Below are 12,759 nucleotides of genomic sequence, written 5' to 3' on the forward strand. Positions count from 1 at the left end.
ATGCAAGCCAATAGATATTTTAAAATAAATCCATATATTTTTAGTTTCGCTTGAAATAAATAATTTGGCAAATTATCTGCAGTTCAGTCTTCCACGCTGGAACCTTTTTTTTCTGTTTTGAACAAAGCGACAAAGGAGGGCAGAATGACTCGCGCCCTATCCCACCCTATCCCTATCCTCTTTAGTTGGTTGTGGACAACAGCACTGTGCTGTTGTCGATCAAGTTTCGTATTCGACGATAGAATCGTACACAGAAACAAAGAGGCGCAAGTGTCCAAAACGTCTTTCATTCAAATTGTATATAATTATTGTATTGTAAATTAAATTATTATAACGTTCCAGTTTGCCTGCCAGCTCTTTTTGCCACAAAGTGATCGGTAAGACAAAATTGTTTCCTCATCTACATGGTTGTTTTTTTTTTCGTGCGCCCACAACAAAGAGTTTGACGAAAGGGCTCCATTTGATATTTTTGTAGAAGGGCGCCTATAGCCAGTTGTTAGTGACGTGTAGAAGAAACAACTTGTCCATTGATTTTCTCGATTAAATATTTCTGAATTGATAACCAAATAAACATGGTAGTAAATGAAGAGTTACATTTTCCAATAATCGATGCCAGTCAGCGAGCCTAGCAACAACCCACCGAGAATGGGTTTTATAGGGTTGGGCGGGCATTTAATGGTCACGTGATCACTGTATACAAAGGACATCCTGACTTTGGCTCCTCCCCTTTATTTTTGTATGATGCTTATTTTTTAGATGGAGCTCGGGAAAATGCAAACGAAAACAGAACTTTCAAGTGGCAGCACGTAGCATAAGCGTATCCGTGTATAGGGACGGCCAGTTGGGCTTTTTGGTTGTTGTTTTTTTGGAAAACAAACCAACGCTGACGCAAGTCTCCCAAGTGTTTTGATACAGACCCCGCCTTCGTCATAACCTTTTTCGCTGCTGGGAACGTAACAACATTCAGCCATCACGTGATCAAAACCCCCTCTCCCTATTTCTCTAGCTTTTCTTCTCGGTTTAGTCATTTGCGAGATCCCGAAAGGTTCGAGCCTACCTGGTGAGTCGTGCTTTGAATTTCTAGTCCGCAGTTTCCGAATTCATACGCACATCCCTTTTGTTGTGCTTTCCAACTATCGATTCATAAACTCTCGATAGAAATCGATAGTTGAACTGGTTTTTGTTTACCAACATTGCGCATCTGCTCGTGCTGCGCTCCAAACATGAAAGTTAGAAAGGACGCATTTTTTGGCTAGTCAACAACAACGTCATGACAGAGAGTCGTGCTAATTTTAGTCCATCTGAGTTTGCTGTACGTCCCAAAGAAGGCTTACATCTTGAAATAGTTATATTTACTTAGTGGTGGGAGCTCAGAGTGTGTTTTAATTGCGAAAATCCCCTTAGCCTTGAGAAATTCTTGGCAGCCCAGACCTGTCACACATGACGTCACATACGGAACATAAACATACTTATCTAATTCTTGTGCGTTTTGTTCTTCTACTCCAGTCATTTGTTGCTACCTGGTGAATCCTGCACTGTTCAAACTACATCTCTACAGAAAGAAAAATTAGAAGAATTTCCCAATCATGTTGAGCCAACTGAAGAGTTACTTATTTGGGGCCGCCGATGAGGCAGCATTAGAAGGAGCCGCCGTAGGGGATTGCACCAGTAATAACGGCGCAGAAGACGATTGGGTCCTCGTCGATACTCAAGGTATTAAAATTACAATTCTAATCAAATCCAATAATTTTATTTTTAGTTTTGAATCTTTTGAATATTTCAACTATTTAGAAGTTATTGGAGATGTAGATTGTGATGATGAAACAGCCATGGGACTGGAAGAATCCTGGATTGTGACACAGGAAGTAATGAAAGCTGTTGTGAAGCCACCGTTGGGTAGAAACAAGGGTTACGGACGTAGAAACCGTCAACCCAAAGGGACCAAGCCCCGCAGATGGAAGGGGCCGAAAAGCAACGGACAAGCATCAGTGAAGCCCGTCCAAGCCTTGATGGAGGATAACGAGAGCACTAGCTCTTCCATCGCCATTGTGCCAAGCCCGGAACCGATGGTACGTCCGGCAGCCTCTCCCGTAACCGCGTCAACTGTTCTCGCTGCTTCTAGTGATGCGAAACAAATGGCGACAATCGCTTCCGCACGAATTGTAAGCAATCATTATTATTTTTTCTTCTAAAGATTAGGCACGGCTGATGATGAAATTGCCTTTTCTGTTCGTGAAGGCGAAACAAAAAGCGGACAAGAACTTGTTGTCACGCAAGAACTTGCTTCGGGGCAATAAGACGATGATGGCTGCTGCGGGACGCAACAACCGACGCAGCCAATTGATTGGCAGCCGCCTTTGCGGATCCAACAACAACCGCAAGAGCCACCAATATTAAAGAAACCTATTCTCTTCTTCTATTTGGCACATGCTTCTTTTAATTGTTTACTACAATACTGACGTCCTCTTGATTCGAGGGATTCTAGCAGCCCTCTTCGTCCTCGCCCAAACCAAAATTTCCCCCTCGTCTTGTCCCTTTTATGAATTATCAGTTAGTTGCATTGTATGGTGGATCTCTTGTCTGTGTGCGTGTTTCTGCGTGTACGTCACCGCGTAATCAGACTAACGCGTTCAACTAATCCGCCGATAATTCAACCACGAAATTATCTTCATCAAACACCTTTGCCCCCCTTCGTCGACAAATTTGTTTGTCTTAAGGGCTGTCTTTTCAACAAAAAATTTCTCTTTCGATCTAACACTTGACAAACAAAATGTTGATTTATTTTTGAGTTTATATTTTCTTTTGCGCAAAATATTTTTCAGTTGAAGAATCAAATTTACAAAAATTCATCTGTAGCAATATTTTTTACATCTCTTATGCATAATGATTTCAGCTAGTAGGAAATTGAGAGAGTAAAAATATGAGTTTATTCGATCCCTTGACACCATACAATTTAGCACTGTTTAAAAATACGGGGAATGAAATTTTGAATGTTAACGGGAATGTATTCGTAGCGTTGATTTGTTGCGCTGTTTTCTCATGTCTGGTTTTAATGTTTTTTTTTGTTAGTTCCGTTTTCCTTTTTTTTTTTTTTTTTTTTTTTCTTTTTTTTTGTCCATGGATATATCGATTGTTTAATAACATCTCGATCTTATCGCCGCATACGTTTTCACTTATCTCTTCTTTTTACGCTAAAGGGCAAACGCCCGTGGATTGGTAGACGTGCACTTGGAAATCGACGTCATTTTCGTGCTGAACACCTTGTAGGACGTCAGGATCGTGAACGAGGGCCAAACGAGTCTCGTCGATACGCGGGAAGAAGACGTCAGCTGGATACGTTGCCTCAATTACTGTTTTGTAAAGCCGATAAAAATGGGGCGAACCTAGAGCTTCTTTGTACACAGATGCACCACCGTGTACCCACACTCGATCTACTCGTTCTTTTATCTCCGGTTTATGCAGATGGTCAATGATTTCTTGAAAGGATGAGCAAACGTAAACATCTTTAGGGAGTGCTTGATTGGTCATGGAACGACTAAGGATAAAAGAGATCGTGTCTTTCCAAGGATTATTATCCATGGAACCCAACGTTTTGGCAATCGATTCCCAGTTAGCCCGACCGAAAATGGAGGCATGGACCTTGCCTCCACTATTTTGATGATTCTGGGTCATCCTCAAGAAGTAGACAAATTCAGAGGGAAGACTCCATGGCAACGTTCCATCTTTTCCTATGCCCAAATTTTTATCACAAGCTACAATCAGCTCAAGACGAGGATATGCAACTTCAATACTCATTTTTGCTGACTGTTATCTATTTTCATTAGAATGCATAAAACAAAATAGTAAAACACAAAACTATAAGTAAAAATTAAAAACATAAAATTTTGTTGACCTCATTATTATCTAGAAGTTTTGTTTTTATGCAAATAAGTAATTTATGCCTGACTATGCTAATGTATTTTCTAGGGGCTTACCGTTTTGATTAACGATGCAAAAATGATGAATTTTTGTGGGTGGCTAAATACAAAGATCAACTTTTTGTATGGTTTAATAAATTAACGTATGGAAGCACCCAATGATGATTCCAGTCACGCGCACGAAAGTAGAACGGGGAAAGCATAGTGAAAGATCGTTGACTTCACGAATTTAAAACTCAAAACAAGAAAAGTGTGACGTGTCCCGTCGTCTGCTATGTTGTGGGTTGTTGCTACGGTGTCGCTTTGCCCAAGTAATACTTTCAAACATTTTCTCTGTTATATAACTTTTGAAAAATCAAAAAAAAAAACGAAGATGTGAGGTAGAATATCTTAATACAATTTTTTTATCTACTTATTAGCTATCACGTAGCATACGGATCCTGTATTACGACATAGGAAATGGCGATCACGTGCAGGGTTTTGAATGAAGTCTGTGCTTCTCAGGTTTGCCTTGCATTCTTTAATTAATCCACGATTCTTACCTTTTACCCTATGTATGATTAGGGTTAATGCTTTTCAAATAACAAAATGAAATCAGGTAATATACAAAAAAAATTTCATTATGACTCAGCATTTTAAAAAATCAAATATCGTCTTTCTTTTGCAGACGAACACATACAGTAAAACCAAAGTTCAACGAGCAAAGTCTTCGATTAAAGGGCAGACACCAATAGTTTCGTAAACGTGCACTTGGTAACTGATGCCACGGTCTACTTGGATCCCTTGAGGGACGTCGGGATCGTGAACCAACTTTAGTCGATTTTCGTCGTAATGTGGGAAGAAAACATCGCACTGAAATTCAGCATGAATTTTGGTATGGTATATTCGGTAAAAATGCTTTGAACGAAGAGCTTCTTGGTAACCAAAGGCTCCACCATGCATCCAGACACGATCAATACGTTTTTTCATCTCAGGCAGACGAATGTGAGCAATTATATCTTCAAGAGTTGAATGGATGTAAACGTCGCTATAGCCTTGCACATCTTTGGCCGTCATAGAACGACTCAGAACGAAGCATATGGTATTGCCCCAAGGTTTCATTTCCTGCGGGATGGACTGCCATGTTTTCGTGGCGAAGATAGAGGCATGGACCTTACCGTTGGATCCAGGTGCAGGACTCGTAGTCATTCGCCGATAGTACGAAAATTCAGTTGGCAGGTGCCACGCCATTTTGTTTTCTTTCCCGATACCAAGATTTGTGTCGGCTGCTACCATTAGTTCCAACCGAGGGAACTCCATTTCCGCTGCTTGCATGTCAGGCCTAGAAACGATACATAAGGTAATTAGTAATTCAATCACTTTAATACATAAAGAAGACTATTAAAAAGGAACTTCTATGTAAAGTCGAAAAAAGTAAATAGTTTGGCTTAAGTTATCTGAAGTCTACCGATACTGTTTCCGAAACTTCGTTGAATGTCAGAAAATTTTATCTCGAGTCTCTCTTGACATTTAAAGGTTGGTCTAAGCAATGGTTCTGTGTAAGATAACATTCATCTTAAAGGAAGAAATCTACATCGGTGATGGGAAAGTTCTAGTTTCGGACATACCCAAGGAAAATTTTTAGTAGTTCCACGTGCAACACAAATCGTGGTTTGGAATAAACAAGTAGACACCCCAGAGGAAAAGAACGCTGTTACGTACAGCATACGCAGCAGCGTAAACTAGAAGAAACCAAATGTTGGTTGGACGATTTCTAACCAGTCTAGTCTTGATTTTTTTGTAAAAGTGATAAGAAACTATAACTGCTGGTTATCACCCTACTTGTCCTTCAAGCTTTGCTGCCAGGCTCTCATTAGATATTTTAATGTAATTTAAAACTTAGGACAACTTAAGTGCAATTAATTTTTTTTTTAATCATTAATAGATAGGTCAATCGAATACCCCTCTGACGTATTGTCATTTTTACGTGGATGTGTTTTAGTCCTTTATTAGCACTACTTTCTTTTTTTGTGACAACAATATCAGCAGAGTGGCGCAGCGGAAGCGTGCTGGGCCCATAACCCAGAGGTCCGTAGATCGAAACTACGCTCTGCTATCCTAATTTTTTCGTTTGTTCTTTTGTATCCATTTGTAGACTGGCTTTGTATTTAAATTTTTTTCTGAACCAATTTTTAAAATTTATTTTATAGCTCAAATTCAATGTGTAAAACATTTTCCAAGAGTTCGTTTCACATGGGGATAGTTGGTTCAACTAAACTTGTAGTTCTCACTGTCCTTAATGCCCTTGAAACGACTCTTTTACTGTCCTCAATTGATCGCGGATAATAAGTTAACCACTTGAAGAAGGCCAAGAGGACGCGCATTAAAAACCAGATATGAATAACAAGTAAGCTTATATTGATAACGTACAAGTTGATGGATATCGCCTTGAAAAAAAAAATAGTATAAATTTTATTTTATCTATGTTTTTCATAGACAATCAAACTTTCATAACAATCCCGTTGGGCGACCTAATTATTGTATGCCCTAAATGAAAAAAATCACATTGTAGACTGCAATTTGTGTTTCGAATTAATACTATTCCCCATTGTACACTTAATGCCAAATGACAAGACTGTAAACAAGCCCAATCGATACGTAATCCTTAAGCGACCCTTGCGTTTCTTCTAGGCCAAGTATCAGCGTATAGCAGTAAAATGCCCTATTGATATGCTCGAGTGCATGTGAAACTGAGTTAGAATAGTGTCCATAAACATGTAATTGCGTTTCCGTTAACGTTACTGGATATCCTGCCCGAAGGGGAAAAAATGCCGTTCTCGTTCAGATGTGTTGGATTTCGTGGACCTACTTAATTATAACAAGAATAGAAATAAGACAATGAGGAAAGAACTTAAATAGATTTCTCCTGCAAGATATTTTCACGATCCAGATAATTTTGCTTGAGATTTGTTCTCGATCAATTTTTTTTTAGCTAAAAAATAACCATTGCATTTTTTTCTGTCGACATTATCCTAACTTTCTCCAACAGCTTAAAAATAAAAGGCGTGATGGTTTCTGGTTAGCTATAACAAAATGGAATTCACTCCGTAGCTTTCTATTGAGTACCATTAGTAAGCGGTGTGTTTACTCATGAGAAAGGCGCTCGTCAGGCTCAGGCACGAGCACAAAAGTGTTTCAGAAATACCGCCCAAAACGGATAGTTGAACAGCAAGTCCGGGCAAGCCCAGCTCAACTGTGATAGATCGTGAACGCCTGAGTGATTACTTCACCGCATCCTTCACAAAAATGTGTTTCGTCACGCCGCAGTTAATCACAAATTGAATCTAAGGTTATTCTAAGCGTTATTACATGAAATTTCAGGCATCAATATAACTCTTCATTCTCAAATTGGGTCGCTTGCCTTAATCGGACGATTCTGAGATGCAGCTGCCAGAAAAGATGCAGTAACTCGATCAGAAATTTCCGGTAAGGGCAACGGTTTATAGTAACGCTAAACTAGGCGTTCATTTCTAATACATGTACGTTAAGCATTCACGATATAGTCCACTGAGACGTGTTCAAACACGTTTCCCCGCCTGTAAATAAACGCCGTAGGCGGCAGTTGTTTGTGGACGTAAAAACCCTCCAAAATCATGAAGCAGACGAACTCTTGCAAATCCGAAAGCAGTTGACGTTTTACTACCACAGCAGCTAGTCACTCATTTCCTATTGTCCGTCCTGTTGTGTTATTTTTTTCCTATACAAGTATTTACCAAAGTGTTACATTACAAGAACATGGATACTCAAGCTGTGGTAAGGATTAATAATGTTTCTTACGCCCACATTGTTATTTGGAACTGTTAATGTAGATGCTACGTGAAGAAATTCGAATGGAAGAACCGGCGCGTAAACGTTTTTGCCCAGATTACTTAGCAGCCGAATTAAGTGGTTCCTCTTGCAATGCAGATGTAGATGTAAACGACGAGGAAAACGACAAAGAATCTGTTTATTCATGGCAGAGCTATGAAACAGGTATCTGGATATTTGTTATTTTTCCGAACTCGAAAATAAATTGTTATGTATTTATTTAGCTTGGGCAGCTGATTCTGGTGATGATTGGAATTTCTCAGAGGATGATGAATCTCTAACAGAATATGAAATCGTTGATGAAAACAGTACAGTTCTAGAATCTCCATGCAGTGATTCATCAAGCTCAACTGATGTTCCTGTTAGTTCTCAGCAACATTATGTTCAATCTCATTTTAAAATTAAAATTAAATTGTTTATTTACAGAATATTCATTTCCCTGAAGGTCTTTTGCCATCCCATATGACTGAAAGCAGTTCCTCCTTTAGCGACGAATCCGGTTGGGACGATCCCAACGGTGAAACGAGTAGTTATTTTGATGATAGATCTCAATCACAAACCAGTTGGAAATGCCTGGAATGCAGAGCACCGACATCAGCTCCACGCAATTTTTGCTTCACTTGCTATCAGGTACTCTTATCTTTATAACTGCCTCACGTAAATACACGTCTTACGTTTTTCGATTTTCTACCAGAAGCGGAAATCGAGCAGACCGCCACGTCCAGTTAGGAGGTCTAAGAAGCCTGGGAGAACCAAAACATCTGGTTCTTCTCACACCGACGACTGCGAAATGGTAATTTCGTCACCTGGCATTTCGAGCGATAACATATGCACAGTTTGTCATGTTGAGGTACGAAATGGTGCCTTCGTTCACAGAAAAACAGCCCACGTTGCAGCTTGTTATGCATGTACGTTGAAAATATCCAAAAAACCCAACGCCAAGTGTCCTATTTGCCGCCAGTCCATTCAGAACACGATAAAAATTTTCTTCAATTAAAAGTCGGCACTTCAAATTATTTTTTTAAACTCAGAAAGTTCATTTTCTTAAAAAAAAAAACTAAAAAACAAAAACAAAAGAAAAATATCTAATTATAAAATACATTTAGTTAATGTCTTGAATCATTGGCTATGGTTTTAATGCGTTTCTCATTCCATGTTGGAACCATCTGTTGGCTGAAAACGACGTTCTTTATAACGCCAGTAGCGTAGACAAAAACCAACAAGATAGAAGCGTACTGGATCCAAGCCCATTTCAAAACATTCCAAATACCAGGTGCGTATTCTAACATTGCTTCCGTATATCGGATGTAGGTATGGATTCTAACTAAGCCATCGCTTGGGCCGTAAATCGGTACATAGTGTCCATTGCGCAATTCAGTTCCATCTGTAAAGAACAACAGTAATTTTAATCCAATGTCGTAAAAACAATGTAATATTTGGGTTGCTTACAATCACGAGCGTTGTAAGCTCTAAGCAGGTCTGATATCTCAAACTGTCTCACGATCGTCTGATTATAACGGTCATCGGTTTGCCGAAATTCGACCATGCGTTTCTGGACCCATTGTAAATCACCCACGAAACGCAAGCCAGTTAACGGGATTCCAGAATCGTACTGAATTACGCCCAACGATTCCATATGTATGGCTGAGATATCCTATATTACAAAATCCGCTAACAATAGGTGAGTTTTGACGTATTTAATTCCAAAATTACCTTAAGTCGATATGAAAATATTAACAGCATATTGATAAAGTTAATTGTCTCATTACTCTCGAATTCCAACTTCAAGTCTAGCCCGTCCATGAATCCATCGTCATTTTCATCTCTTTCTGAGACCTAAAAAAAAAAAAAACATTTGGGATTTTAAGAGTTTAGAAGTAATGTGGACTTACAAGAAACTTACAGTTATTGATGGGAAATGCAGGTATTGGCTACTTAGCAAATTGTATTCGGTGAATGTACTCCAGGTGATTTCGCTGGTTGGCGAGCGAGCTAACAATAATGCTTGGTACTTGAAGCGGACGTTGGGTTTTTCTCGGTGTACATGATGCTTTACCCAAAATCCATGACTACTAAATGCAACTAAAAAGGGAGCAAAAGCGCACAGTAGAAAACATAGGCCAGCAAAAAAACTTGCTCGAGAAATCCAAGTTGATTGATATTCTTGCAGAAGAGGAGTTGAGTGAAAAGTTAACAGTGCCATGACCCGATTGTAACAGATTGTTTGGAACTGTTTGATCGTACGGTTACCATGGCAACACAAATTATTTATGTAATTACAAATAGGTAGATAGTACAAAGTATTTAACTGTTTCCAAGAATGCATTTTTTAAACTTTACTTGAGATTATGATATTTAGAATTTCAAAAGAACTTTACTCCTTCACTACCACCAAACATAATCACTTCTGCTTTATTTGATGCTTCAAGTGTCCTCAAAGCTTTTAAGAGCATTGACTTATCCAACCCTGCAAACTCTGTAAGAAACATTTCAAAGAATGTTTGAAAAATAATGATCAAGTGTTTTACAACTGTGTGGACATACCTTCGTTTTTAACATCATCTCCTTCAGTCAGTTCATAAAACGTGCACACTGTATTTGTCATTCCTTTATCAGTAATATAGTGATAGATCAAGTTCCCCCACTCTTGAGGGGTCTTCCAATAAACAAAACATTGCTTTTTGGACTTGTCACACCATTCAATTAGGTTGTTTTCTTGCAAGATCTCTAGCACACGTTTAATCCCTTCACTTGAAAGCTGCCCTTGATAGAAACATTATAGGTGCAATTAAGACTTCTTTATTTGAAAAATGAAAACCATTACGGTCTATGGTTTTGTTTTGAAACAATGGAATTGATTCTTGAACATCAAGGACAAATATTTTGTTATGACGGCAGTAATCGATTACAAGTTTTCTCCATGCCTCTAGTTGTTTCTTTTGAGTATCCAAATTTGGTTGTAGGCTGAATTAACATATCACGATCTAAATATTGAAGCGAAGGACAACAATCAAAATTTCTCACTTACGTGAAGAATGGAGGAAAATCGTATTGCCAAGGCCACGAAAACTCCATGACTAACAATACAAATACTAGATAGTGGGAGCGAGACGAAATGTCAAAACATTCAAACAATTCGACGGTGTGACACTGCAAAATTCAAAAATATAGCAAACGACGAAACCATTCTTTTTTAAATCTCAAACATAGAAATTAATTTTTCAGTCGTGTAATTCTATCTTTTTTTATGTTTACCAAATTTTCATATAGTAAACATATATAAAATCATATATAATTTTTTTCGACGAGCGACGACCGAGCGAAGAACAACCTGACACAGCTGACTGCCTGTACCTGGCTTCACAGAGAAGGAAAATTTCGTCCGTGTTGTAGTTGTGTCACTATTATTTTGGAACTGTTTTTGTGGTTCGGAACTATCTGTTTAACTTTAAATAATGATTACCTTGACAAAACGATTAAAAAAAGAGGCTGAAAGCAGAAATAATAGTAGCACACCAATAAAACATGACAATCATGCTCCTAAAAGAATTAGCATCAGGGATAAACTTCTTGTAAAAGAGGTATAGAAATTATATTTTTGTTGCCCATTATTTGGTTTCTATTCATTCTGTTCATACTTGGCATCTCACACTTCAGGTCCAGGAAATGGAACAGACCATTCCTTCCACATGCAGAGTGAAATTTGAAAATCCTGATGCTCTTCATGAATTCACTGTGATTATTCTACCTGATGAAGGCTTTTGGAAAGGTGGAAAGTTTTTGTTTCATGTAGTCATCAACGAGGACTACAACATTTCAGTAAATTTCAATTTGCATATTTTCTAGTCAACATCTGTCTAATTTGTGCTCTCTTGTATTTCAGCCACCTACAGTTAAATGTCTGACAAAGTTGTGGCATCCCAACATTAGTGAAGAGGGTGAAATTTGCCTCAGCCTATTGAGGCAAAATTCCATTGATGGGCTTGGCTGGGCTCCTACTAGAAAATTAAAAGATGTTGTGTGGGGCCTAAATTCCCTTTTTACGGTATATAGCATTAAAACACTTGATCATCACTTTTTATAAAATTATAACTACATTCGTTAAAGAAGAATCTGTGTTTCTGTAATACTAATGCCATCTAATTTAGTTAAAGTTACTAAAATAAGAACAAAAACCAAAAAAAAGTTAGAAAAGTTGTTAAAATTTGTGTTGGCAACTGGTAAAAAATTTTGTGCTGGTTTCATTATTTTATTGTACTTTTTATACTAGGATTTATTGAATTTCGAGGATCCGTTGAATATCGAGGCTGCTGAACATTATCGAAAAGATCGTTCTTCTTTCGAAGTTAAAGTACGCGAATATGTCAACCAGTTTGCAAAGCGATAAAAAAAACGTAATTTTGTGTGTGGTTGTGTGCGTGTTGTTGTGTGCCAGTGAATTGATTGTTCAAATGACCATAGTGAATTCAGTTCTCTTACCAATGCAGAATAAAACTCATTTTCTTCTTTTTGTTTTCTATTATTTGCAGTAACAAATCATGATATTACGCATAATAGCTAACGATTCCTACGCGCAAATGGAAAATTGATGATGCAAGAAGATTGTGATATATATCTTGTGGAAGCGCAAATATTTTTTCCTGTTTTACTTTTTTTTAGTTGAATGATTAGATAAACGGCAAAAAATGTATCACTCAAGCATAAGCAAAAAATTTGTGACTTCAAATGGAACAGCATAATGGATTTGAAGTTATTTCGTCAAACAAAATTGCGCTGCAATTCGTGTCCGAACCGCCGGTTAAAGCCATCTAACGGCGAAAAGCATAACCTCACAAACGACCATTATTCAGCTTCGTAACCTCAGTAATACACGTGTGTTGTTCCGTAGCCCGGTAGTCGGCAAAAACTCTTTTCGGTAATCGGTTTTTCAGTTTAGTATTAAATCTGTAATCCATGAACAGAATAACTAAAGTGAATATTAGTTGGTAAGTCTGCT

At 38.1% G+C, this 12,759-nt stretch overlaps 7 protein-coding genes, 1 long non-coding RNA gene and 1 other non-coding gene across 13 annotated transcripts in view; 4 read left to right on the forward strand and 5 right to left on the reverse strand.

Moving 5' to 3' along the window:
• The window catches only part of LOC132088384 (uncharacterized), a 62,336-nt gene that overhangs the window by 11,552 nt on the left and 38,025 nt on the right, over nucleotides 1-12,759 (reverse strand). The window lies entirely within an intron of this gene.
• On the forward strand, nucleotides 212-2,855 carry LOC130703423 (uncharacterized). Of its 2 annotated transcripts, XM_057524920.2 has the most exons (4): nucleotides 212-377; nucleotides 1,507-1,713; nucleotides 1,792-2,162; nucleotides 2,239-2,855. In XM_057524920.2, the coding sequence occupies exons 2-4, from the start codon at nucleotides 1,587-1,589 to the stop codon at nucleotides 2,395-2,397; spliced, it is 657 nt and encodes a 218-aa protein (XP_057380903.1). In that variant the 5' UTR covers nucleotides 212-377; nucleotides 1,507-1,586; the 3' UTR covers nucleotides 2,398-2,855. The 2 variants fall into 2 exon arrangements, with proteins under 2 accessions (XP_057380903.1, XP_057380901.1); XM_057524918.2 differs by lacking the exon at nucleotides 212-377 and having other exon boundaries at nucleotides 1,251-1,713.
• LOC130703427 (dihydrofolate reductase-like) lies at nucleotides 2,905-4,134 on the reverse strand. The gene is made up of 2 exons (XM_057524927.2): nucleotides 3,975-4,134; nucleotides 2,905-3,811 (listed from the first exon to the last, which is right to left on the reverse strand). Exon 2 carries the CDS (start codon nucleotides 3,793-3,795, stop codon nucleotides 3,187-3,189), a length of 609 nt encoding a protein of 202 aa, XP_057380910.1. The 5' UTR covers nucleotides 3,796-3,811; nucleotides 3,975-4,134; the 3' UTR covers nucleotides 2,905-3,186.
• LOC130703426 (dihydrofolate reductase-like) lies at nucleotides 4,521-5,730 on the reverse strand. 2 transcript variants are annotated; one of them, XM_057524926.2, is made up of 2 exons: nucleotides 5,525-5,730; nucleotides 4,521-5,238 (listed from the first exon to the last, which is right to left on the reverse strand). In XM_057524926.2, the coding sequence occupies exon 2, from the start codon at nucleotides 5,229-5,231 to the stop codon at nucleotides 4,611-4,613; it is 621 nt and encodes a 206-aa protein (XP_057380909.1). In that variant the 5' UTR covers nucleotides 5,232-5,238; nucleotides 5,525-5,730; the 3' UTR covers nucleotides 4,521-4,610. The 2 variants fall into 2 exon arrangements, with proteins under 2 accessions (XP_057380909.1, XP_059353212.1); XM_059497229.1 differs by having other exon boundaries at nucleotides 5,626-5,691.
• Trnam-cau (transfer RNA methionine (anticodon CAU)) lies at nucleotides 5,941-6,012 on the forward strand. The gene has a single exon. It is a non-coding gene; the product is annotated as a tRNA-Met (tRNA).
• On the forward strand, nucleotides 7,363-8,882 carry LOC130703420 (E3 ubiquitin-protein ligase Mdm2-like). 2 transcript variants are annotated; one of them, XM_059497166.1, is made up of 5 exons: nucleotides 7,363-7,382; nucleotides 7,766-7,928; nucleotides 7,988-8,124; nucleotides 8,190-8,393; nucleotides 8,458-8,882. In XM_059497166.1, exons 2-5 carry the CDS (start codon nucleotides 7,766-7,768, stop codon nucleotides 8,758-8,760), a joined length of 807 nt encoding a protein of 268 aa, XP_059353149.1. In that variant the 5' UTR covers nucleotides 7,363-7,382; the 3' UTR covers nucleotides 8,761-8,882. The 2 variants fall into 2 exon arrangements, with proteins under 2 accessions (XP_059353149.1, XP_057380898.1); XM_057524915.2 differs by lacking the exon at nucleotides 7,363-7,382 and adding an exon at nucleotides 7,420-7,709.
• On the reverse strand, nucleotides 8,839-10,089 carry LOC130703418 (transmembrane protein 231-like). Of its 2 annotated transcripts, XM_057524913.2 has the most exons (5): nucleotides 9,667-10,089; nucleotides 9,477-9,599; nucleotides 9,213-9,417; nucleotides 9,000-9,147; nucleotides 8,839-8,936 (listed from the first exon to the last, which is right to left on the reverse strand). In XM_057524913.2, the coding sequence occupies exons 1-5, from the start codon at nucleotides 10,087-10,089 to the stop codon at nucleotides 8,870-8,872; spliced, it is 966 nt and encodes a 321-aa protein (XP_057380896.1). In that variant the 3' UTR covers nucleotides 8,839-8,869. The 2 variants fall into 2 exon arrangements, with proteins under 2 accessions (XP_057380896.1, XP_057380895.1); XM_057524912.2 differs by having other exon boundaries at nucleotides 8,870-9,147.
• On the reverse strand, nucleotides 10,085-10,921 carry LOC130703431 (vacuolar protein-sorting-associated protein 25-like). The gene is made up of 4 exons (XM_057524930.1): nucleotides 10,792-10,921; nucleotides 10,588-10,727; nucleotides 10,308-10,526; nucleotides 10,085-10,239 (listed from the first exon to the last, which is right to left on the reverse strand). Exons 1-4 carry the CDS (start codon nucleotides 10,836-10,838, stop codon nucleotides 10,127-10,129), a joined length of 519 nt encoding a protein of 172 aa, XP_057380913.1. The 5' UTR covers nucleotides 10,839-10,921; the 3' UTR covers nucleotides 10,085-10,126.
• On the forward strand, nucleotides 11,104-12,272 carry LOC130703430 (NEDD8-conjugating enzyme UBE2F-like). The gene is made up of 4 exons (XM_057524929.1): nucleotides 11,104-11,344; nucleotides 11,421-11,582; nucleotides 11,647-11,808; nucleotides 12,034-12,272. The coding sequence occupies exons 1-4, from the start codon at nucleotides 11,219-11,221 to the stop codon at nucleotides 12,148-12,150; spliced, it is 567 nt and encodes a 188-aa protein (XP_057380912.1). The 5' UTR covers nucleotides 11,104-11,218; the 3' UTR covers nucleotides 12,151-12,272.

This window comes from Daphnia carinata, chromosome 10 (assembly GCF_022539665.2).
Source record: "Daphnia carinata strain CSIRO-1 chromosome 10, CSIRO_AGI_Dcar_HiC_V3, whole genome shotgun sequence".
Classification (NCBI taxonomy): Eukaryota; Metazoa; Arthropoda; class Branchiopoda; order Diplostraca; family Daphniidae; genus Daphnia; species Daphnia carinata.

Excerpts from the sequence above, each read along its gene's own strand:
- LOC130703420 (XM_057524915.2), top strand. Across the intron at positions 7,929-7,987 it reads ATGGCAGAGCTATGAAACAG|CTTGGGCAGCTGATTCTGGT; the intron begins GTATCTGGATAT and ends GTATTTATTTAG. Across the intron at positions 8,125-8,189 it reads CAAGCTCAACTGATGTTCCT|AATATTCATTTCCCTGAAGG; the intron begins GTTAGTTCTCAG and ends GTTTATTTACAG.
- LOC130703426 (XM_057524926.2), bottom strand. The coding sequence starts at position 5,231 with ATGCAAGCAGCGGAAATGGAGTTCCCTCGGTTGGAACTAATGGTAGCA.
- LOC130703427 (XM_057524927.2), bottom strand. The coding sequence starts at position 3,795 with ATGAGTATTGAAGTTGCATATCCTCGTCTTGAGCTGATTGTAGCTTGT.
- LOC130703418 (XM_057524912.2), bottom strand. The coding sequence starts at position 10,089 with ATGCATTCTTGGAAACAGTTAAATACTTTGTACTATCTACCTATTTGT. Across the intron at positions 9,418-9,476 it reads TATTTTCATATCGACTTAAG|GATATCTCAGCCATACATAT; the intron begins GTAATTTTGGAA and ends TTTGTAATATAG. Across the intron at positions 9,148-9,212 it reads AGCTTACAACGCTCGTGATT|ATGGAACTGAATTGCGCAAT; the intron begins GTAAGCAACCCA and ends TGTTCTTTACAG.
- LOC130703423 (XM_057524920.2), top strand. The coding sequence starts at position 1,587 with ATGTTGAGCCAACTGAAGAGTTACTTATTTGGGGCCGCCGATGAGGCA. Across the intron at positions 1,714-1,791 it reads GGTCCTCGTCGATACTCAAG|AAGTTATTGGAGATGTAGAT; the intron begins GTATTAAAATTA and ends TCAACTATTTAG. Across the intron at positions 2,163-2,238 it reads CAATCGCTTCCGCACGAATT|GCGAAACAAAAAGCGGACAA; the intron begins GTAAGCAATCAT and ends CTGTTCGTGAAG.
- LOC130703430 (XM_057524929.1), top strand. The coding sequence starts at position 11,219 with ATGATTACCTTGACAAAACGATTAAAAAAAGAGGCTGAAAGCAGAAAT. Across the intron at positions 11,583-11,646 it reads ACGAGGACTACAACATTTCA|CCACCTACAGTTAAATGTCT; the intron begins GTAAATTTCAAT and ends CTTGTATTTCAG. Across the intron at positions 11,809-12,033 it reads GCCTAAATTCCCTTTTTACG|GATTTATTGAATTTCGAGGA; the intron begins GTATATAGCATT and ends TTTTTATACTAG.
- LOC130703431 (XM_057524930.1), bottom strand. The coding sequence starts at position 10,838 with ATGGAGTTTTCGTGGCCTTGGCAATACGATTTTCCTCCATTCTTCAC. Across the intron at positions 10,728-10,791 it reads GATTTTCCTCCATTCTTCAC|CCTACAACCAAATTTGGATA; the intron begins GTAAGTGAGAAA and ends ATGTTAATTCAG. Across the intron at positions 10,527-10,587 it reads TCAAAACAAAACCATAGACC|GGCAGCTTTCAAGTGAAGGG; the intron begins GTAATGGTTTTC and ends GTTTCTATCAAG.